Source organism: Prionailurus bengalensis, chromosome A1 (genome assembly GCF_016509475.1).
Source record: "Prionailurus bengalensis isolate Pbe53 chromosome A1, Fcat_Pben_1.1_paternal_pri, whole genome shotgun sequence".
NCBI classification, from domain to species: domain Eukaryota; kingdom Metazoa; phylum Chordata; class Mammalia; order Carnivora; family Felidae; genus Prionailurus; species Prionailurus bengalensis.
In genome coordinates, this window is record NC_057343.1 from 212,131,870 (window position 1) to 212,156,392 (window position 24,523).

The window sequence follows — 24,523 nt, forward strand, 5'->3', positions numbered from 1 at the left end:
ATACGTAGTTAAAAACTGTGGGGTCTATCCAAAGCCCTACTAAAGGGAAAGTTTTTTTTTTCCTTCCTTGACTATTTTTATCAAAATCTTCTCTACTTTATCGCTTGAATTGATATTTTAAGTTTAATATTAAAATTTTTTTTTAACTTTTATTTATTTTTGAAACAGAGAGAGACAGAGCATGAACTGGGGAGGAGCAGAGAGAGAGGGAGACACAGAATCGGAAACAGGCTCCAGGCTCTGAGCTGTCAGCACAGAGCCCAACGCGGGGCTCGAACTCACGGACCGTGAGATCATGACCTGAGCCGGTCGGACGCCCAACCGACCGAGCCACCCAGGTGCCCCAAGTTTAATATTTTTAAACCTCCTATATTGTCAATTTCAGGTTTATTCTTATTAATTCCTTTCTTTTTCTCAGGTTTACTTTCTAGCTTATTTTTGAAGTTATATTCATTTCTATTCTTTCATGTCTAATAGTAAGTCAAGAAAAAAAAAGGGGGGGGCATATCCACCATACAAAACCAAATAGATAGATAACCACATACTTAGAAATCCACATATACATAAATGTATCATATACAACTGTGTGTGATATATTTGAGTCTTATCAGACGAATTGATTAACTTTTTGAAAAAGATAAAATGAGATCCGTATTCAAATAATATATAATTTAAATATTTAAAAGTAAAACATAAAACTGTAAAAGTATTAAGAGTGGAACATTTGTATATAATTTTGGAGTGGAGAAGTATTTAATTTACCACAAGGAGAAGCTACAATGAAACATTTTCCATATTTATCCATATAAACATTAAAAGCTTTCTGCATATTAAAACTCTCCTCAAATAATATAAGGCAAACATGAACCTGGGAATATATTTGTAACATATGACTAACAGATGGTTTATCTCCTTAATATAAAAAAAGGTTTTAGAGAACAATAAGAAAAAGAGCACAGCCCAACAGAAAAATGGGCAGAAATCATAAATAGACTTCAGCAGGAAGGAAAAATAAATGACCATTAAACTCAGGAAAAAATGGTCAACCTCAACTGTAAAAACTGAAATTCAAATTACAGAAGATATCCATAGTTTTAATATCCATTAAGTTGGCAAAGATTAACAAAAATGATAAAACCTAATATTTGCTGGCATCCTCATATTCGGTAGCTTGGAGTGAAATTTGCCAGTTTTTAATGTGTCAATTTTTTATAATTTGCAATTTAAAAAAATTTCAGATTTTAAATGTGTTTTAAAAGTAAGCACAATTTTAGATTCAGCAATTTCACTTTTTTAGAAAATTTCCCAAGGAAATAATTGAGGATGTGGTAAATATTTTGCTGGATGAAATTTTACTGTATAATTTTCTATAATAAAAAGTTAATGTTAAACAAATACTTGTTAATGAAATGGTTAAATTATGATATAGTTCATTAATGAAATATCTCTTAGATGTAAGAATGATGAGGTAGATAAATTTTTATTGAGAAAGAAAATGTGTTCTATTGTTGAATAAGAATGCTACAAAGCAATATGTTCATTGCAGTCACTTTTTTTGCAAAGACAATTGTACCAAGGTAGTAACAATGGTTAACTACTGGCAATGAGATTATGGATTTGTCATTTTAAATTTTGCTTCTTTTTAATATCTAATGTATCTACAATAAGCATATGGTACTTCTGGAACTAGAAAAAAATCCATCCCACTTAAGGTATTGAAAATTTAAAAGCCGCCTCATTCTTCCAACAATCAATTGGCTGATATGGAAAAGAAGTACACAGGAGGGCTGGCATTAGGATTAGGTAGGAAATAGATAGAAAAAACAGATATGTTTTAGGATTTATATACCTATTAATTATTGCTTAAGGAATGTCTAAGAAAAGGTAAAATACTTCGGTTTTACTAGGGCATTTGTTAATTCAGTACCTTTTGGGTTAAATTCTCCAGCACCCTGGTCATCCAAATCACTATAATGCCTTCATTTAATTTCAATCAATAGCTTCCCAATTGGTTTCCCACTTAGTCTCCCTGCTGCTTTTATTCCACTAAAGACCCTTTTAAAATCCAGAAGCCAAGGCTTCAGTTCTCATTCAGATAAACATCAGTATCCTAATAATGACCTCCAAGGCCTTAGGTAATCTGGTCCCTTATGCTCTCTCTCACCTCATCACCACCCATTCTGGCCTGCTCACTCTGTTCTTCCAGCCACATCAGTGTCCTTACTGTTCTTCAAACACACCACACATCCTCCCCCTTCAGTGCCTTTGACTTTACTTTCCCCTCTGCCTGATACACTCTTTCCCCAAATATCTACATGGCTCACTCAATCACTCCTGTCCTGAGTTTGTCAAATGTCACCTTCCCAGTGGGCCTTTCCACAACTACCATAGACAAAATAGTACATCAGCAATCCTTTCCTTGCCCTGCTTTTTTATTCTTCACAAAGCTCTGTCAATGACATATTCACTGTATATTCTATATACTCACTTGTTTATTGCTTATTGTCTGTCTTTGGCACCAGAACATAAATATCATGAGGTCATAGATTTTTTGTTCACTGTTGTGTCCCCAGACCCTTGAACTGTGCTGGGATCATGACAGATGTTCAAAAAATATAGAGAAGATGAATGGCTTGTGGGGTAGACATTGGCACTTTTTTTGTTGTACAAGTAAATATTAAGATTATAATCAGATCTGACTACTAGCAACCTGTACTTAAGGTAGTGGCAAGGGAAAGAATTCCTCTGACAGGATAAGGGTCTCTGTAAATTTATACAGGAAAGACAAAAGGTAAGATACTGACATCAAGCTTCCTGAACCTCAGAAGTCCTTTTCTAAACCATTAGGGTAATATATTCCATGTATGAACTTATGAAAATCAGCCTATCAAGTGCCAGGTACTGGGCTTGATGGAGATACAACAATGTATAAGATTTGGCACTCTCCCTCAAAGGATCTATTCAATATTGGCAGCCCTTTAGGTTTTCCATGAAGTTCCCTCATTCCCCTTCTCTCTGACATCATCCAACCCTATGACTGCAATCAAGGTGGGCATGTGCTTAATAACAGGCATCAATATAGTTACAACGCCCAACAAAGGGGTTAGGAGTCTACAAAACAGATGCCAAGAATGCTCTGGCTCTGCTGAACTTGGCTCCTCTTTCTGGAAGTGTTGGCCACAATATTCTTATTCTGAATTCAAGTCCAGAAGAGCCATTGCCCAAGAAAGTTTCCAAGTTAAGTGTTCAAATCACTTCCCACCTCATCCTCATACCTAACGAAAGTAAGAAGGGAATGGGCTAGAGTTCTGCAGCACAATGGTTGAACGTGTAGAGACCCTGGTGCAATAAGTCACAGATTTCCTTACATTTACTCTTTGGTGTAGTTCGGCCTTTGTTTCCTCATCATCCCACAGGTCATCAGGAAGAGAGTTGTAATCAGCCTGCCACTGAGATACAAAGTTTTGCTTGTGATCCGGACGCTTTAGAAACTGCTGGAAATTTGTTCTGTAAGGCATTAAGAGAATGAGATGGATCTTACACGACATGCCTCCAGACTATAAAATTCTAACTTTGGAAACTTTACTTACCTAACCTCATACAAGTAAGCAAGCACAACATGCTGCCCTTCTCTCAGATGCCTGAGAACTGTTTTGATGGAGTCTATATAGGAATTTTCTATTAGTTTCCAGTAAGGTATTAGAAATGAAGGCATTTCCTGTTAAATGGTAAAGCATAAAAATAATCATTTCAAAGTGAAAATACTTCTGAATAATTGAGCCAAAAGAGCAATACTGAGCAAAAGGACCAAGATGCGGCTGCAATTATCTAAAGCATTCTCTGTGAAACTTCTTGCTGCTCCTCTCCTCCCCTCCCCCAGTTAATTCCTATTCCAAATACATTCTTTGTGTCTCAGTTCAGACATAATGTCTTCCAGAAATCCTTCCGTGATCCAAAAGGTCTAGAAGGTCATCTTCGGAAGTTCTGGAGTTCTATTTTAGCACCTTGTACTTCTCCCCTCATAGTAGTGATGACATTAATGGCAACTGCTTATTCATGTGTCCATATTCACCTCTAGAATATCAGTCTCATAAAGCCAAGAACAATGGTTATTTTATCCACCTCTCTATAGTTTTTCCTATTATTACCACAGTGTCTGGAACACAGAAGGTGCTTGAGAAATATTTACTGAATGAATAAATAGATGCCATATTTTGCCTAAGTTGGAAAACTGCCTATCGTGGAGAATATCTAGTGTTTGTGTCAGGGCAATGAGTCATTTCTCTGAATTCACCCAAGTGGTATTATCTTTGCTGTGTGCACCATGAAAAATTAGAAAGTTTCTATATGTTATCTTTAATGAAACAAGTAAACAATCAAAACCAAGAAATAATCGAAATGAAATAAAATTGAAGACATAATATATTCAATATAAATTCTGTGTACTAATTATTCATTTATTGGCTGTGCATTTATTTAATCAGGGAATTACACATGAGGACCTGAGAGATCATTTGGCCAATCTTTCCAACTGAGAAATGCCAAATACTAGATGCAAAGTATCCAACCTCTCTGTGGACCTCACTGATACATTAAGCAGGACATTTCAGGGCAAGCCTTTCAGTGTCACACATCTCATGTTACTGGAAAATTCTCCCTGTGTTGATCAGAAACTTGCCTTCTTGTAGTTTCCACTTACCAGCGCTACCTGTGCCCTTTAGAGAAGGGCAGACTAAATTCACACAGTCTTCCCTGTGACAGGCTGTCAGATATTTGAGGACATTAGTGAGGGTAGGCTGTATGGGATTCAAGATGAAACTTGATTGTTTTTGTAGTCCCAGCCTCTAGTATGGCATTTTCTCATAACAGGCCCTCAATAAATTTTACTATGGATGTAATCAGACTTAACCTGAACTCAGTTTTATCGTTAAATTTTTAGGAGACTGGATGTTTCCATCTGGTTCTAAAAGTCCATGATTCAATGTCCAGTAACATTTGAAGTATTCATTTATCTAACTTAAACATTTACAGTTCCTTTAATGTTCCTCTGACATTATTTTAACATCTTTTTCTTTCCTGGTTCTCCCCTTTGGTTTCTATTCTTTCATGATCTCTCTCTCTCTCAAAGGATGAGGTATCCAGAATGGTAATAAAGAACATTTTAAATAAGCCTACTACTAAACCTCCCTCCTAGTTGACTTTAATATATTAATTCACACTCTGTGCATGGAGAGTTACCTAACTGAAGTATCACCCTGCTCACAGATTATCATTTATTCTTAAGAACTTTATGAGATATTGTCAAATACTATTTTGAACTCAAGATATACCGTGTTAATGGTCTTTCCCTGATCCATCTATGCAACCTTGCTCTCAAGGGAAAGGAATGGACCAGTTCATCAGGACTTAGCCTTAGTGAAACTGTGTGGGCTCTGGGTTTAGTTATTTTTCAAAGAGAGATAGAGACAGAGTGCGAGCAAGAAAGGGGCAGAGAGAGGGAGACACAGAATATGAAGCAGGCTCCAGACTCCAAACTGTCAGCACAGAGCCCGACGCGGGGCTCAAACTCACAAAACCGTGAGATCATGACCTGAGCTGAAACCAAGAGTTGGACACTTAACTAACTTAGCCACCCTGGTGCCCCTGGGTGATCATTTTTGTAGTTTATACATGCTCAGAAGTCATGCTTTTAATAATTTTCTCTCAAATTTGGTCAGGGCTTACTGTATAGAATATTTGTCTATGTGTTACTAAATCTCATCAGCCCTTTATTAAATATTTAGTTATTTGCCTACATCTGGTCTTCTGGAATCTCCCATATCCTCTGTGATTTCTATGGGTTATTGATAATATCATGTCTGTAGGTTCCTCCAGTCTCTGGGATATAATTTTCCTGGGTCTGGGGACTTGAACTTATATGATGTGCCTAGATATTCAAATCTGTACTTTCCGATTAAATAGTCTTCTTTTCATTGGATAAGACTGAGCATAATAAGAAATCAGTAGCCAAAGCAAATATGCACCAAAGCTTCCGGAGCTAAAGTGCAAAAGCTCCTCACTCTGATTGCCTTCTTGGTTCTCTCTGCACCTCCCCTATGGCTGACAAAGGGAGAAGGACCCAGGCTGTCCTGGAACTTGGCTGCTGCCTCCACCTGGGAGAGCCAGATATGAAAGCAGTCTCTCTCAGTCTCTCAACCTCTCTGTCTCTCTCTCTCTCTCTGTCTCTCTCTCTCTCTCTCAATATACCTTCCCTCCTCCCTATTCTCCTTCTCCCCCTTCTTCTCTCTCTGTCCACATGCCTACTGAGGTAGGTAGATATGGAGTCCTTGGAAGGCCTAAAACCAGGTTTACCAGATAAAATATAGGAGGCCCAGCTAAGTATATTGATAATCTGAAATTCAAATTTAACTAGGCATCTGTCTTTCTTCTTGTTTGGCAGGTAAGCTCTGCAGCCCATGTGTGAGAAGTTTAGGATGGGAAAAGGACTAAAGTGGATCATGTGGCGGCTTTGTTTCTAGGCTCTAGACTACTTCTAGTTGTAGCAGAATGTGTTCTCCACACGGCTTCGCTTAGGTTACCAGAGCTAGAGTTCTGTGCTGCATATCTTCCATCGTCTCTCCAGACCAACCTCCTGTCCTTCATTCTTCACGCTGCTCGGCGCCCTGGAAGGCTAACTTATGTGAACTATTTCAAGAAACAACCTCGTCCTCCCATCCTGGGAAAGATATGTGAGAGCAGAAAGAAACTGAGGTCTGGTTACATATTTGCCTGCTCCTCTCTGCTGCGTCACTGTGGATGGCTGCATCCCCCTGCTGAAGGCCACAGCCCTCTCCATGCAGAGGTCCTCTTGAGGTCCAAGCATTTGCTCCCTTTCCTCACATTCTCAGGGCTACAGACCATATGACTCCCAGCTACCCGTTACTTGGGAGTAATAATCGAATCCTTGTATGTTCCCTTATTTTTGACCTTTTATTTAACTCTCCTTAAATTACCAATATAATTCTGCTTTCTGCCAGAACCCTGACTGCTAGAAGATCTACATGGAAGCCAGTACCATATCTCAATGTTAATGTTTATTTTTTTTTAATTTCTATCCTCTATTTCCTTCTTATCCTCTATGAATTTATCCCTCTCATGAGCTTCAAGGTTTGGAGTTAAGAATTAGATTTCAATATTTTTGTCTCTTACTCCCAAGCCCTCCCAAATAAGATCATTTTAATTTTATCTCTTTCCCAACAACCTCTTAATTTTTAAGTAGGCTTCACATCTAGCATGGATCCCAATATGGGGCTTGAACTCTCGACCCTGAGAGCAAGAGCTGGACGCTTATTTCACCGAGCGAGCCGGGTGTCCCTCCCAACAACCACTTCTATACCCTCATTCTATGACGAGTTTTTAAATATATTTATTTCAAAAAGTAGCTTCTGTTTGGCTGAGTGATATTATACACATCCATAATTATATCATTTAATGTTATCATCTTTAAATATTTTCTGTTCTAACTTCCTTATCAATGCTAATTAATTAATTCATTAGAACTCTATCAAGAATCTACACCGTGTGTGATTCTGTATTGAATACAATTTTCCACCTTCTCTCAAAGAGTTTATAATATGATCTGGAAGATAAGACATTTCCCTAGGAAAGATCAATAATAACATCAACACCACAACCACTGAAATTCACGATTGTGTCTCAGATTCCTACCATAGATGGTCGGCACTCAGAATTCCCTGAAGATTGCAATGTAGAAAACAAGGGCTTCACCTTTTACAAAGCTCTTTGTCTTTGAAAAAGTGTTAAAGACCATTCTTGGTGATTTTCTTGATATGATTCATCTATCGAAGCAACCAGATTTGCCTAGGCGGAGACTGGGTTTTGCGGTTGTCAGAGAACAAAGAACTGAATGGAGTTTCCAGGGCTCACTGGGGGTATCTCCTGGCCTCATATGGGTGTACCTGTTTAAAGTTCTCAGTCCAGATAGCTATCTGTTCTTTCATTAGTTTAGTCAGCTTCTAAAAATTTCTCTTTCTAAAAAGTCAGAGGTTAAACTTCATTTGAAAGCATTATAATGTCTGCATGAGAACATGGATGGAGGGCTGTAATTTGCTGGGTATGTGTTCTGAGAAAGTCATTCTTCCAGGAAACGGCATCTCTGCTTGTCCCTGGGGAGAAAATTGGTCCTTACAGAACCCATTTGTTCTGCTTTCAGCACTCAATAGCAGTTCAAAGTATGATTCAGAAACTCGAAAAAGTAGAGGATACAGTGTAGTTCAGTGAGTAGTCTCAAAAATTCACCTCTGCTTTTTGATGAGTATATGTATCACCAGCTGTGAAAGGCCTTCTAGATGGTGCAAGTAATGGTGTAAATCTTACTGTAAATAATAGAAAGACTAGCTTCTACTAGCTTGAATCTAAACTGCCATACCTCAGGAATTGGCTCATTCACATAGACCCATTCTTCTGATCCTGGCTTAGGTGGTGGTGGCACTATGGGAGTAGGTGACACCTCTGCAGAATCAGCAGGTGACTTCTTTACCGATGCTTTCCCTCCTGGTGATTTTCCTTTAGGAGAACCTTAAACGTGCATATTATATCATTTCACTACAATTGTATGAGCAGAACCAGATTCTGGTAGATGAATAAATCTAGCATTACTGTGGACTTCATGAAATTCATTAAGCAATTTTGGGGAGCCTTACCAAATCAAAAATCAAAACCCCAATTCTCTACAGCCTCCAAATTAACCAATAATACCACTAACAGTTTTTTTTAGTTTATTTATTTATTTTGAGAATGAGCAAGAGAGAGAGAAAGAGAGAGAGAAAGAGAGAGAGAAAGAGCGTGCATGCACAAGCAGGGGAGGGGCAGAGAGAGAGGGACACAGAGAATCCCTTGCAGGCTCCACACTGTCAGCACAGAGCCCAAAGTGGAGCTCAATCCCATGGACCGTGAGAACATGACCTGAGCCAAAATGAAGAGTCAGATGCTTAACCAACTGAGCTACCCAGGCACCTCCAGTAACAGTTTGTTTAAGCTACTAAATTTCTTTTGTCCAGTTGGCTATGAAAAGCAACTTGACATTTTATTTTTATCTCTTTCCTTGATTTCATAATGAACATATGGTTCTTACAAAGTATAGATTGTAAAATGCATTTCATTGACATTTGCAAGTAATGGAAAATTAAATTCTCCATTCAGAATGAGAAAGAAAGTAAGTCTAATATGAATGATGCTCTTGATGTTTTTTTGAAGCTCAGGGGAGGAGCAGGGAGGAAGGAGGCTATGAAGAGTCAGTGGGAGTCAGTGAAGGATGTGGGGAAGGAGGTGGGGTATTACAGCTTCCTAATGTCTCCACATTCCCTGAATGAGACAGAGGGTTTCTGAGTGGGAAACTTTATTTCTTGCTATAGTCAGGGAGTATGGATGAAGGTACTTGCTGTGTCATCGCCTGGCTGAATTAAGGCATGAGAGAGAGAAGGGGAGAGAAAGGAAAGAGAGAGGAAGGACAAGGAGAAGGTGGAGGAGGAAAAAGAAGAGGAAAAAAATGAAGCCTAATGTTCAGTTCTGAATCCAGAAAGGGCATATGCTTCACTTCCCCCAAAAGCATGAAGAAGGGAATCTAGACCAGTTGAGTGGTGTGGCACTCTTACGGTCTGAAAGGTTCTGTGATTGATCAAAGTAGCTTAACTCAGAAAGCCTAATATTTCCTTGAAAGATCAAGGTTATTATGGTTTAGAAATTCAGTCAGTTTAAATTACACTTACCTTCAGAATAATTATTGAAATTTTAGATGCAGTTTATAGATGTCTATAGATTTGGGAACACTTTATTTCCCAAACTATATTTCCTTATTGAGTATTATTTAATGATAATGCTGTTTAGAAAAATAAATACATCTTAAACTTTAATTCTGGTTAAAAATATATTGATTACAAGTAGAAGGGAAATTGCAATTATGTCTTATGGACAGTTTAGATGACTTCAGTTATATATATTTAAAAATAGTATCCATTAGGGGCACCTGGGTTACTCAGTCGGTTAAGCGTGCGACTCTTGATTTCAGCTCAGGTCATGATCTCACTGTTTGTGAGTTCAAGCGCCACATTGGGCTCTGAGCTGACAGTGTGGAGCCTGCTTGGGATTCCCTCTCTCTCCCTCTCTCTCTGCCCCTCCCCTGCTCACTGTCTCACTCAAAAGTAAATACAAAAACTTTATAAAAAATATTGTCCATTATTCCAGTCTGAAGTTGAATCTAGACATTTTTAAATTAGAAAAAAAAACAAACTAAGAAAATCTTTGTTCAGGCAATAACCAACAATGTTTATAATTTGATATATATTTCAATATGATGATTTTTCATTATTTGACCTGAATTTCTTGTGAATTAAAAGTGCTAACAGTATAGCTACCTTCAGATGGATTTCTCTAAGAACTTTGCAATTGTAAATGTGAGACTGGAATGAGTTTCTTTTTTTCTTATTTTCTTAAATATCATGATCATTCAGTGAAAACTAAGAACCAGGAAGCATTTGGGGGCCATTTTGCTTTGATTCCATTTAACTTTTATCTATTTTTTAACAGTGAAAATTCTAAAGGGAAAAATAAAATGTGAATGAGTAAAAACGTATCGATGCCATAGGGAATAGAAATGGATGTCAATTTTGAACAAAATCTATTGGTATCTTAAATGTAACAGGGGGCATTTGTTTTTTAGTACCATTCACCCAATCATATGGAAACTTCAGTTTCTAATGAGAGACCTGCTTTCACTTGAAAGTTGGATCATTTAGTCCTCAGTGTAGCCATTCTATGTTGAAAGAGAAGTAGTGTGTATTTATGTTTCTTTTTCTAAATTGTAAACCAATTTAAATATTTTGAGGAATGGGACATAGAAATAATACATTAGAAATAATTGAATGTCTCTGATATTTAATGACTATCAGAGAGCAATCAGCCTTGGGCTCCAGTTTAATGGTTCTCCAATTGTAGCGATCATCAGAAGTCCCCAGAGGGCTTATTAAAACACAAAATTGCTGGGCCCCTGCAGGAGTTATAGATTCAGCAGGTCTGGTTAAGTATTTGTATTTTCAGTAAGTTCTCAGGTGATGTGGATGCTACTGGTCCCGGGACCACACTTCAAGTGCCACTGCCCCAGCGGATAGAGCTAGGTATTACAATTTCATTAGCCTTTTATCTTCTTCCCTCTGTTTTTCCATGTCCTTTCAGTTAAATGTGACTGAAGTTTCTAACACTGACATCACATTTATTGCTAAGTGGCCTGGTAGCACCTACAAATATAAGTCAAGTCAGAAGGCAGGCAGTGGATCAATGCCAATACCAATACATGGGAAGGCCAGTGGAGTTAAAGACAACACTATTCCCCAATGTTTGTTTCATAAAACTCTGGTTCCAATGCATACCCTTGTAAGAGAATTCTGCAGCCAAAATATTTTTGGATATTACATATTGTATCTCCAACTCCCTTAGAGATGCGTGTTGATGTATTTTTTTTAAGTCCTGCAATTAAAACCTTTTTAATTTGGCGTAACTCAGCATTTTCTGAAAGTGGTTGATTATGGAAAACTTTCTTCATTTAGCCCCTAATTAACAACTGTTAGGTAAGGTCATAGGGTTGAAAAAGCTGTTGTTCTATGTAGCTATAACGTGGGACAATGGCAGATGAGTTGAAGAGAGTAAGAAATACTTTGAGAACACCAAAATACACTTGTGAATGGCAATTTAGTGTCAAGATTCCGGGAGAAGAAGGGTAAAGATTGACCTGATATGCAGAGAAGAACAGAAATGAGTCAAAGATGTCAATAGCAGGAAATACAGATAAGTTTGAAGACAGAAGAAAGAGATAGCTTCTTACACCATAAGAGATGATTTCAATATAATGGTATCAAATGACCTGAGATAAACAGATAATCAGTCCCTAGTGTTCACCACCAATATTAATTTCAAATACTAAGAATTAAAATCATATTTCCTTTTAATGAAGGAAATCCTCTTATACATCCTGAAAAACAGCATTTCTAAGTAACAGAAAGACTTCTAAATCATGATTGCAAGTTCACCTATTTCAAATATTATTAAACACAATAGAAATTCAGTAAAATAAAAGCAAAAAATGTTTGAAAGTTCTTAGTTACTTAAATTGAACTAACTGCATGACTCCAGTGTATATATTTTACTGGTTGAACTTGTATTTGCTTATGGTTTGTTTGGAGTGTGTATGCTTTTAACTAAGGATGCTCTTAAAGTATGTACATTATTATGTTTAACTTGATTTGGTAACTAATGTGCATAGTATATTTAATTTATATTTTTGAAAATTCTATGATGATCCTTCATTTGTTTTTGTTGATCATGAGAAAGCAAGGAATAAATAATGTAAATGTGGAAATTATGTAAATGGGTAGCATAAATTATAGCCCTTATAGCCCTTAACATTTTAGCTAAAATTTACATCTCAGTGTTAACTGACCAGGTGGCTCCAGTTATATATCTTGTTACATAATCGGAAAAGGGTGAGATTCTCTTTGGGGATCTTGGTTATGTATTTTTATTTTTATTTTTTTTTCCTTTTTTTTTAATGAAATTTATTGACAAATTGGTTTCCATACAACACCCAGTGCTCATCCCAAAAGGTGCCCTCCTCAATACCCATCACCCACCCTCTCCTCCCTCCCACCCCCCATCAACCCTCAGTTTGTTCTCAGTTTTTAACAGTCTCTTATGCTTTGGCTCTCTCCCATTCTAACCTCTTTTTTTTGGTTATGTATTTTTAAATGGCAAAATAAAGATCCTTTGCAGCCCATTATTTTGTGAACTTGCATACTTTTTGGCTTGCAACTGCATTGGCAATTTGTAATAAAAAATTAAACAAAGGTACACACTTCATGACACCCCTATTTGAATATACTCTGAAAATGTCAACTGTATATATTTATAACTGCATCTCAACGTTCGATTTGTTGTTATAGCTCCTCAACATAAATCTAACTAATATGCTTTCAAGAGCCTAATAGGATTTTTTTCTACCAACTATCAATTACATAAAAAAGCTATATCCCCTTTATTTCACAGAAATAGTTAAAACAAAATAGAAAAAAATTAAATGAAATTAGGATCAGGACAAGGACAACTTAAAGTGGAAGGAAAAAATGGGGAGAGGAATTAGAAAGCAGATATTGAGATCCTGGTACCCTCGCACAGGTACAGCCACTCTGTGAACTTTTGGACGGCCAAGAGAGGAAATACTATCATTTAAAAGATTTTTTTTTCAACGTTTATTTATTTTTGGGACAGAGAGAGGCAGAGCATGAATGGGGGAGGGGCAGAGAGAGAGGGAGACACAGAATCAGAAACAGGCTCCAGGCTCTGAGCCATCAGCCCAGAGCCTGATGTGGGGCTCGAACTCATGAACCGCGAGATCGTGACCTGGCTGAAGTCGGACGCTTAACCGACTGCGCCACCCAGGCGCCCCAATACTATCATTTAGATGTGCTAATTATCTAAGCACTCAGAGGAAGAAAGATTTTCCTGTCCCTTGATTCTGAATGAAATGTGTGAAATTTCTTTACTAGAATTTCATATAGGGGCCATTAAATGATGTAGTAGGCATATCATCCCCTCAGAACATAAAATGGCAGGTTGTTATTGGTATAAGGAAAGTTTCACCTCCACTGCTATGCTGTATTGTGAAGGGAGTTGAGGACTTTGTACCGCGCGTTATCAGTGAAGGCAATTTGATGGGAGCCCAAGAAAACAGGGTTCAGCATAGAGCTTTCTGAAGGCATAGCTTAACTCAAGGATAATACTGATAATTTCTATGATGAATGGATGTTCTGTATATTAGATATCTCTAAATTATTTCCCACAAGCATCACTTTTCTCAGCAAGACCTGTGCTAAAATCCAAACTATAGCAATATTGATGTTATATTCTTTGGTAACAGCTTCTAGTTTACAAATGCCCAAGAGAAGTATAGTATGTGTTCTACTATACAAATCTGGCTCTTTTCATTGAGGCAGTTATAAAAGGCAGAATCATATTGAACCATGTCTATCTTTATCTGCGGTACCTTTTCTTTTGAGTGAAGTTTCACCTTTCTTCCCTTTTCCTTCTTGAGGAGAGTCTTGCTTACCATGCAAGGGCTCTAAACAAAATTCAAGACATAAAAGTTATTGATGATTTTCTTTACTATCCCGGGCTAGATTATTTGTAAGCAATCAAGTGTTATTTCTCACAGATAAATAGTTATTTTTGTGAGGTCTTTGTGGTGAGCTAAAATTAATCTGAAGACAGAATGGATTAAAACTGGAATGACAGCCCTTATAGTGCTATTCTATTTTGTCACGCTGAGCAGTTCAGTCCTAAGTTCAATATCAATATTTGGCAGTGGATTTGATTGTAAACTCTTTGAGGCAACATGGCTGCAGAGTGTTAAAAGTTAGTTACAAGTCCATTTGAAGCATATGGCTCTATGTTGATTTATTTCAACTAAATGATCCTTATAAAATAAGACAGCCAAATCTGTAATAAGAATGACACAAAAACAATTTGAGGAAGGGCTGAATAACCACAGTGACTTGAGATGGTGCATCCTTGAACTTTTCCTGAGCCCGCACACTTGGTTGCCTTGTGACTTGTACATTTCCATTTTACACTGGCTATAACTTGTCATGTAAAGAATGATTTGTGTATATTTATCTTGGATTCCTTGGACTCTAGTTAAAAATTATACTGAAAGGGGGAAAATGGGAAACTGATGATTTAAAGGTCAATAAGGTGTTCCAAACAATAAATTAGTTCTTTGAAAAAGTTCTCTACATGCCACATTATTCACCAAACAATTTCAATCATTACCTACCTTTTGCCCTGGGCTACAGTTTATTCTTCATTGGAAGGATGGACATATGGGGCAGTTTAAATACCTATGATGGAGACACACTGTATGACCTATTATCTACATTCAGAAGTGATAATTATAAGAATGTGTAAATGCATAGCACATATCACATTTACTTCTCAGATTCATCAACCAAGATTTCATAGAAATAAGAAGGGAATAGGGAAGGATTCATAGAAATAAGAAAGAAATAAGGGATTCATAGAAATAAGAATAAATAGGGAAGGATTAACTCTGAAACGTTGTTAACCTCTGTAAAAGGACTTTTAAACATCTACATAGCTGACCACCAAACTCAAAAAATAAATAAACAATAAACAAAATCCAAACTGAATTAGTTGCTTTTTCAGAAATAAACATCATCATCATCATCATCATCATCATCATAACAATAAAGTCTAGATAAGCTCCTAATTCCTTTAATAACAATACTTTGGGTAACCGACTATTTAGCTAATTGTAAACGAGTACTAAACAAGGCATCAGAGAAAAGAAGTTAAAAATAGAGATACCTGAATTTGTAAAGGACACTGAATTTATAAGGCACTGTGGGCAAGTCTAATTTCTTCTGATTTTTTAAATCAGTTCCAAAATATATTCTGAAATCTCAAAAAATATTTTCAATAGCAGCATGGATATCGTACTATTGTATTCTGTCACATTGATAACTTTGGTTTTAGATTAAATTCTGAAGTTTGGTAGTGGATTTAGTAATAAACCCTTTTAATGGAACGTAACTGTGAACTCTTTCAAATTTAATCCCTAGCACATTTGAAGCAGATATAAAATGCAGAACTATATACAATGTAGAATTATACAGGGACAAAATGACTATTAGTACTCAGCGCACTGGCCTCCCTCTTTACTCTATTTCCATCCTGATTGATTGATTGATTGATTTTTGTAAATAATTCCTTTTTTCATCTCAACTTCTAAAGATCATAGTTGGGTATTTAAGCTGGGCATGTTCAGAAGCCTTGGGCTTTCATTTCTGAAAATGCTTTCATTTGAAAAAACAAACTGTAAATTATTTACATAGAAATAAACAAACCTGCCAGAAACTTTCCCCCTAAAATTGCTGAACTAAGCCTCCCTGAGCTGTAAGGGCAGAGGTCAGTTTTGGTTTCTCTGCCTCCCTCTACTGACCCATCAGTGCCCTCAAGCTCTGAGATCTCTCTCCGATAACTCCATAAAATAACTCGTTGTTGTTGGAAGGCAGTAATTAGGCCTCTGGAGATTAACACTTGGATACGTTTTTAAAGATCAGACATTAGGCCTGTCCTTGGTGAAAAAAAGAGACAGACGCAAGCACTCTTTTAAGCAACAAAGCTTTATTATTCCTTCAATGCACAGTATTCAAGAATACAATTTTAAAATCGTGAGCAAACTTCAGAAACTTAAAGACTGAACTGGGTTCTAACCAGAACCACTAGAGATTGGTTTCAGGGAATGGTTCAAATACCTAGATCCTCCAGATTGTGAGCAGACCAAGGGGGAGGTCGTGGTGGGGAGAGCCATGGTCATGGGTTAAAGGACTATATTAGATAACACTAGGCTTACTTGAGCCACTGTCATAACTGTCTTCCCTGGTTCTAAACATCATTTTAAAGATTTCCATCTTTCCTCCAGACCTCTGATTTTTTTTTATTCCTAATGAGGCAGTGAGAAAAGGGTGTATAGTTAATTTATGGCTTTGTGCTTTATTGCTCCTATGATACAAAACATTTCTTTAGAATTTGTGTATTTTGCCTTTAGTCAAGCCCCATTTTATTGGAACACAGTGGTCTTTAATAGACCATAATATATGTTACTTAAGTCTTCGAATTTATTTGTTTAACATAAATAAATTCAACTTAAAAATTTCACGTCCATCTCAAATCTCTCCATGAGGCAGAAAGATCTGGAGTTTAGAAATACAATCCTAACACACAAGATCAAGGATTCCTAGGTAGCCTTAATGCACAACCAGCTGCTTCACAAAGCTACAACTAGAAACAAGGACCACATTTGTCTCCTATACACAGCACCAAACTGATACTAACATTCTACCAATGTCATGCAGTGCAACAGTTAAGCACTTCACTTTGGTCATTATATTTATCCTCTACCACTGAAGTTAATAGTCCTTAGTGTTTCGGGATCTAGAAAGAACTTAAGCCAAAACAAACGCTTTACCCATGTATGCTATAAATTCAAACATATACGTTACTGAGATGCCAGGTGCTTGTTTCTATCCATTTATTGTCACATAAATTCACACTAATGATTAAGTCACATATGAATTCTAGTCTCTGATGAAGTCTGTTGATTTTTTCCCCTTATTCTTGTGAGTAACTGGCTTTACTAACTCATTTTCTGAAGATGTTCTCACTCTACAAAAACATAAGTCTATGGTTCAGCAAACAGATGTCTGAACTTTTGATCTGCTCTAAGTTCTTTCTGGTTATTCTCTGTGCCCTCCCTATTCTCATCTGTGGTCTTCTTCTAATCGAGAACTGGGTATGAGGACCTCAGACTCCCTCCTACACAGTAAAGTACCTGGGCTTTGTGACAACCATAGCTACTAAGGGCTTTTCCACTTTCATCTGAGTCATCACTTGGTTTCATACTATTGAAGTTGCTTAAAGTCTAACTCTGAGTGAATGCATTGGTACTGTTATTTATAATTCTTATCTAAGTGAAAATAAGAAACTGGCAGAGGATTATAAATTATTCTGTCAATCACCTGATGGTGGTTTCCCTTTTGCAGCAGGAGTTTTTGAATGCTCACGCTGAGGATGGGTCTCCTTCTCTTTTTCTGGCTCAGGTGGAGGGGGAGGTGGGGGTGGAGGCTCAGCCAGGGGAACTTCTTCCTTTTTCTCAGCTTCCTTCTCTTCTAATTTCTTTTTAACTTCAAAAAGATGATAAGAATGAACTTTTAGTAGAGACTCTAGACACCCGCTATTTCACTTGAACCAAGATAAGCCTAAATTAATATAAAATCCCCCTTGATGATTTAAGGCTCAATTCATGTTTTAAGGCTCTCCTTTAAATCATCCAGTCCTTAAAACTAGGATTTGAAGCCTTCTCTGCCTAGTTAGACATGCTATTTTCTTTGCCTTTTATGGTGATGGAGAGGAGGATGATGATGATGATGGTGTGGGTGTGTGTGTGTGTGCCTGTGTATAGCAGGTAGAAAGGCTTATTGAGGGGTGCCAAATGTAAAAGTGACAACCTAGATGTAGCTAATGTAGTGGAATAGGAAAATAAAGGATTATTTCAAAATTCCCAGTGGAAAACCAAAGTGAAGAAAGCATGAAGAGAAGGTGAAGAGCAGTGTGACAGAGGTCTTGTGGGCGTGGAGGAAACAGACTTCACCTCACCGCACTGATTTCTGGGAGTAAATACACACAGAGCACTTAGAATGGTGCATTGCACTTAAGTCTTCTTAGCAGTTCATTAATTCATGCAGCGACTATTTTATTGAACTTCAATTGTGCCTTGAAGTAAAGGAAGGGTCATAACAATAAGATAAAACTCCCACCACTCCTGCTAATAAAATTAGTAGTAGTAAAATCAATAGCAGGCACAGTTCTGGTTGCCAGAGATGGATCATTAAAACAAAAGGGAAAAATCACTGCCTTGTGAGGCTTGCATTTTAGTGATGGGAAGCAAACCATAAGCCTGATGAATAATTTATACAAGGGGTTGAGAGGTGGTTAAGTGCTGTGGAGAAAATAAACAGAAGAATAAACAGGATCGGGAGTGCTGTGGGGCAGCTTTTTAAGTTTTAAATGGAGCAGGGGCGCCTGGGGGGCTCAGTGGGTGGCTCAACGTCTGACTTTGGTGCAGGTCCCGAACTCACCGGTTCTCGCCCTACATCCGGCCTTCTGCTGTCAGCACGGAGCCTGCTTGAGAGATCCTCTGTCTCCCTCTCTCCTTGTCCCTCCCTGCATGCTCTCTCTCTCAAAAATAAGCAAACATTTAAAAACGGGACAATTTTATATATACCAGCTTTTTCCTATTTAATAGTACACTATAGTCATTTTTCACCTCAGAATATATATGGAAGTACCGTATCCTTTTATTTTTTATTTTCTTAAATTAATCAGGATGTTTAATTCAGAGTACTGGGCTGGGGTCAGTCAGTGTTTATGGTTTTAATGATAAAATAGTTGTTAAAGTGCTTAACCAGTAGGAATGCAAATAAGTAGCAGTTATGTTTGTTAACATATTCAGTGGTTAGAATGTAAAATCTTGAGGAAAATGTTGAAGTGACTGACAAAAACAAATTTCTAACCTGTAGAAGTTTGAAGCTATACCTTAAAATTGGTGTTTTTGCCTCCCAACAAAGACTCTAAGATTGTTTTGGGAGGTTTACTCTGTCCTCCACCCTAATTTCTATCAAATAACATGTTCAGCCTCTTAAATAATAAATTGTTTAATACCATCGAGGCATATATTTTGAAATATATGAAAGAGTAAGAGAAGATTTGAAAATGTCACTGTTTCAGGAAACCTTTACTGTAATTTTGGCTAAGTGAAAATCTAAACATTTTCATGGCTTATACCTAGGTACTATTTTGGTGTCAGTTAATTGATACATTATGGTGATTAGGTCTTTTTTTTTTTTAATTTTTTTTTTCAACGTTTATTTATTTTTGGGACAGAGAGAGACAGAGCATGAACGGGGGAGGGGCAGAGAGAGAGGGAGACACAGAATCGGAAACAGGCTCCAGGCTCTGAGCCATCAGCCCAGAGCCCGACGCGGGGCTCGAACTCACGGACCGCGAGATCGTGACCTGGCTGAAGTCGGACGCTTAGCCGACTGCGCCACCCAGGCGCCCCGATTAGGTCTTAAATGTAGTGACAGGAGAGAGCCTTCTATCAAGGCAGCTTTAGAATCTTTGTGGTATTATTAACTTTGGCCATTTTTATTACACCAAGAAACTGCAGTTGTCAATACAATTAGGGGTGCCTTTTTTCTTTTAATGTTTACTATTTTTGAAAGAGAGACAGAGACAGAGAGCAAGCACAGGAGGGACAGAGAGAGAGGGAGACAAAGAATCAGAAGCAGGCTCCAGGCTGGAACTCACTGTGAGATCATGACCTGAGCTGAAGTCGGATGCTTAACTCACCAAGCCACCCAGGCGCCCCAATTAGAGGTGCCTGATAAACAAAAGGGAAAGATTTATTTCTCAAATCATTTTGCAAAGATAAAATTCCCCACTGAAGTCTGGCTTTGGCAGTGTATTGGCCTAAGATCCCTTTCAGTAATACGTTTCAATGATACTATGAAAAGTTAGGGGGCAATTATTTTTGGTTGAATGAAGGAGGAAAGAGGTCAGGATGGTTTAATGTAATGAGATGTATTCCAGAAGAAGGCTTAACATAAGTAGCTAATAATCAGTAAATTCACCAATTTTAATAATTTTAAATGAACTGCCCAGAATTTACATCCTAAAAGGAGGGTTAAAGTCCTGAGGCTAACATTGCCATCTGCACCATTCTCTATAACATTCTTCATTTTAACTCAGCTATTTTTTTTTCCACATGAAAACAGTGTTTTCAGTGAGATTACTTCTTTTGATTAAATTAAAACAGAAAAATGTCTTATTTTAGAAATATCTGCAGCAGAGAGTTAAAATCAGAAGATACTTGCAGACGGTACTACTCAAATAAAAGACAGAACTCTGCAATCACATTTTCATTTTCTCCTAAACTCATTAAAACCACACATTTAGTTATATATGTTCAAAATTATAAAGAAATGTAATTACCTTTATTCTCTTTTTTCATTACTTCAGTCATAAACATTTCTTTTACTTTTTGGCATAAAGATTCTTTATCTACTTCAGCATTGATTTTTATCAAAATATTTTCTGGTTCTGTAAACCATTGCTCCAATAAAGGCCAGTTGTCCAAGAAGCCTATAATTCTGCAAAATAAAAATACTGTATGAATATCATATACCAATTAAAATATTTGGGTAACATTATGCATGATTTACCTGACATGTATAATGAAAAAAAAAATAAGCTACCGATATAGTTAAAACTGAAAAAGCAACTCTAAGAAATTATTTACTTTGAAGAAGAAATTATTTAATACAGTCAAGCCATATTTTTTGAAATGCAGTAAAACCTTGGATTGCGGGTAAGTTGTTCTGCAAGTGTTCCACAAGACAAGCAAATATTTCTTTTATTTTTTTAAATTTATTTTTAACTTGATAAATGAGCGATGTCCTGCAATAGGAGTAGTATGTGAGGCTGAATGTCACATGATCACAATTGAGCCAATGGTTCTTCTCTCTCTCTCTTTCTCTCTGAAGGACCGTGGGTGATCATCTCCCATGCTCAGATGCTTGGTCTCAGGCCATGGTGTTTGGCAGAAATCAGAGACTTTTCAGAACATTAGAGGGTGCCCACAATTGGCATTAGTGTGTTTTTTGTTGCTTCAAAGCACCTATGGACAGTTCTTTGCTTTTACATTCAAGAGTAAGCTTAGGAATGCCTTGCTTTTTTCTGCGTAAGGCTGCCTGCAGATATAGACCGTTTTCTCTTCTGCCTTATTGCCAGTTACATTAAATATAGTATACAACAAGAATTTATTAATACTCTACTATAGTCAACATCTGTGTGGACATATACAATGGCCCCCATGCAGAAAAAGGTTGAAAAGAAAGGTGGTAAGAAGGAGATGACTATGGTAGAAGTTAAGAAGGAAATCATTGAGAAGGACCAATGAAGTGTGCAAGTGGCAGAAACTGTAAGATTTTGTAAGAAGTCTATGTCTGCATCTCATCTGCAAAGGAGGAGGGGAAAATGAGATTAGGGAGATGTGTAAAAGGTGGGAAACAGTGCAAAATTTTGTAGAAAAGCGCCACCTGAATAAGGCTGCAGCAGTGCGAGCAACGAATCTCTTTAATGACAATGTAGTGTCACATTTCCGTGAAATCCTCAAAAGGAGGCAAAAGCAAATGTCATTGGGTGGGTTCCTTGTTAAAGTTGCATGAAAATAAAAAGATTTCATTGAGCCAATAGATAGCAGTAATTCCACTAGTGATACTGAAAGTTGTCCTACACCATAACCCTCCTCTCTCACCTCCCTCACACCAGCCATGAATGTCTTCAAAGGCAAGTGCAGGTTAATTTATTTTTCTTTATATCTTGTATTTTCTTTATTATTTTATATTATATTACATTCCAGTATTGTAATATTTTTCTATGAATATTTTTGGGTTGTGAAACAAATTATTTGAGTTTCCATTATTTCTTATGGGGAAATTTGCTTTGATATACAAGTGCTTTGGATTACAAGCATGTTCCGGAAGAATTATGCTCACAAATGTAGGTTTTATTGTATATGAAAGAGTAAAAGAAAATTTGAAAATGCCACCATTTAGTGTAATTTTGTTCCACTAAGGAAAATCTAAAGAAAGATCACCTGCATTCATCATAGAGTTAACTCTGAACACACTTCTCTTGGTAGCTACCAGCTGAGGTCATCTATTTTTCTCTTACAGACAGAAATCAAAGAAATATTTAACTGTAGATAGCTCTGACTTACTTGCTTGACTCACAAATAATCTTGGAATGATTTTTGAAACTTTGTCTTCCTTGAGAATAGATTACTTTTCTCTGGCTCACATCATATTTTTAGACTTCTCTGGGTTTCATAAAATTGTCTAAGTTTTCTTTCCCAATGAACACACTGCACATGACCAAGAGAATGGGTGTTTTTGTTTGTTTCTTTTTGTATAACAGCATTTTAGCAAAATGGAAATAGTTTTAAATTACACTCTGTGGTCTGATACCTAGCTCTTTCAAATATCATGACCTGCAACTGGCATTTGCTGAATGAGGGTTAAACTAGGATTCCATATAATGAACCATAGAAGGTAGTGTTGCCTGATTTGATTCTCCTCTTCCTAGTTTATGATGACTTATGCTCTGAATATTAAATCTAGCACATGAATATTTCACTTAACATCAAAGCTATTTAGTTTTTTTTTTTTTACTTGTAAAAGTAAAATGAATGAATGCTGGAAAATACATTTTTTTTCCTAGATCTGATCATTTTGAAGTGACTGGGTGTCAGTCCACTCAAAGGGCAAAAAATAGGAAGTAGGGCATTGAGTTTTATTTATTTATTTTTTCAAAGTTTATTTACTTATTTAGAAAGAGAAAGAGTGTGCATGCATGAGCACTCTGTGCACCAGTGGGGGAAGGGCAGAGAGAGAGAGAGAGAGAGAGAGGGAGAGAGAGAATCCCATGCAGGTTCTGTGCTGTCAGCACAGAGCGTGATATGGGGCTCAATTTCACGAATTATGAGATCATGACCTGAGCCAAAATCAAAAGTAGGTGGCTTAACAGAGTGAACCACCCAGGAGCCCCAGGACGTTGAGTTTTAAACTAACCTGTGCTGAATCTGATCTCTTAAATTCTGGTCTTTATCCATATCCTGGTTTTCAGCAGCTACCTGTTGAGTGATTTCTTCATGAGGTGTTTCACTTGAAAATGCTTCAGCTATGATATAAAAATTAGTTAATTAGATAATTTGCTAAAGCAAAGTTGCAGTAGCTCTGCTAAAATGTACTGATGCAAGAAAGTCAAATAGATATGATCATGCCATTGGCCCAATACTAATAAAAATGTTTAACAACATGAAAAGAAAGAGTATAGTTTTGGGATCAAAATTCAAATTTTTCTTCAAAATTGAGGAAAACAAAATACGATATAACATTAAAGAGGAGCTGTAGTTTCAATGTAGAGGATTTCAGGATTGACTCTGAAGAGGTTAGAATGTAAAGTAATGGGCCATCATGAATAATACACTAGGAAAAAAAACAATTAGAAAATCAACACTCTGGTGTAAAGATTAAGAATGAAATAACAGGGTGGCCATAAAGTCAAATATGTGTAAAAATTATTTGTCCCTATTATGCTACAATCCAATAAAGTAAATTACATTTCTTTCTAGATTTTATGATCTTTCCTTAGAGAATAGACATAAAAGAACTGACCACAAGTGACCAAAACCAAAAACATCCTCAACAGCTCTGATTGAGTCCTATTTGGGGTTAGTGGTACAAGTCCAAAACACTCATGAACTTAGAATAAATGGAAAATCATAAAGAGAAAAGACAGTCTTGAACTAGACTAAAAGGAATTTAATCAATGCAAGAGAACACAGAAGAACTGAACTAATAGTATTCAGGAAAATGGAGGACCCCCACAGGATATAGCAATCAATTTTTCTCCATCTACATTCAGGATAGAAAAAGATGAAGTGATTTAGAATACAGAATAATGATTTTAGGTTATTTATAAAACCAAAAGATTACTGACACCAGTGATGAGTGATGGAAGAAGAGTGTGGGAGTTCTTCTCAGGAGGTGCTATCATGCACCATGTCATGGTCACTATCTCAAATTTGTCAAGGCCTTCAGCACATCGATCAGCATTCCTCTTCCCAAACTCCACCCTGGCACTGGTCCCTTCCCCTTCTCTCCACTTCTGGCACTCTTTCCAAGACCGTGTCCACATCCTGGACCTTGAATGGCTCCATCCCTGCAATCTTAATGTCCTACACTCCAACTGTTTCTTTCTAGCACTCCCATATATG

The 24,523-nt window shown here is 37.0% G+C and overlaps 1 protein-coding gene across 1 annotated transcript in view; it reads right to left on the reverse strand.

Annotated features, from left to right (window-relative positions):
• Window positions 1–24,523, reverse strand: part of LOC122494681 (sperm flagellar protein 2-like) — a 189,668-nt gene that overhangs the window by 77,820 nt on the left and 87,325 nt on the right. Inside the window, exons 17-23 of the mRNA XM_043600038.1 lie at window positions 23,316–23,424; window positions 20,677–20,834; window positions 17,643–17,807; window positions 14,090–14,164; window positions 8,429–8,577; window positions 3,591–3,718; window positions 3,369–3,507 (exon numbers count right to left, since the gene is read on the reverse strand). Of these exons, the coding sequence (XP_043455973.1) occupies window positions 3,369–3,507; window positions 3,591–3,718; window positions 8,429–8,577; window positions 14,090–14,164; window positions 17,643–17,807; window positions 20,677–20,834; window positions 23,316–23,424 (923 nt within the window). The remainder of the gene's footprint in view (window positions 1–3,368; window positions 3,508–3,590; window positions 3,719–8,428; window positions 8,578–14,089; window positions 14,165–17,642; window positions 17,808–20,676; window positions 20,835–23,315; window positions 23,425–24,523) is intronic.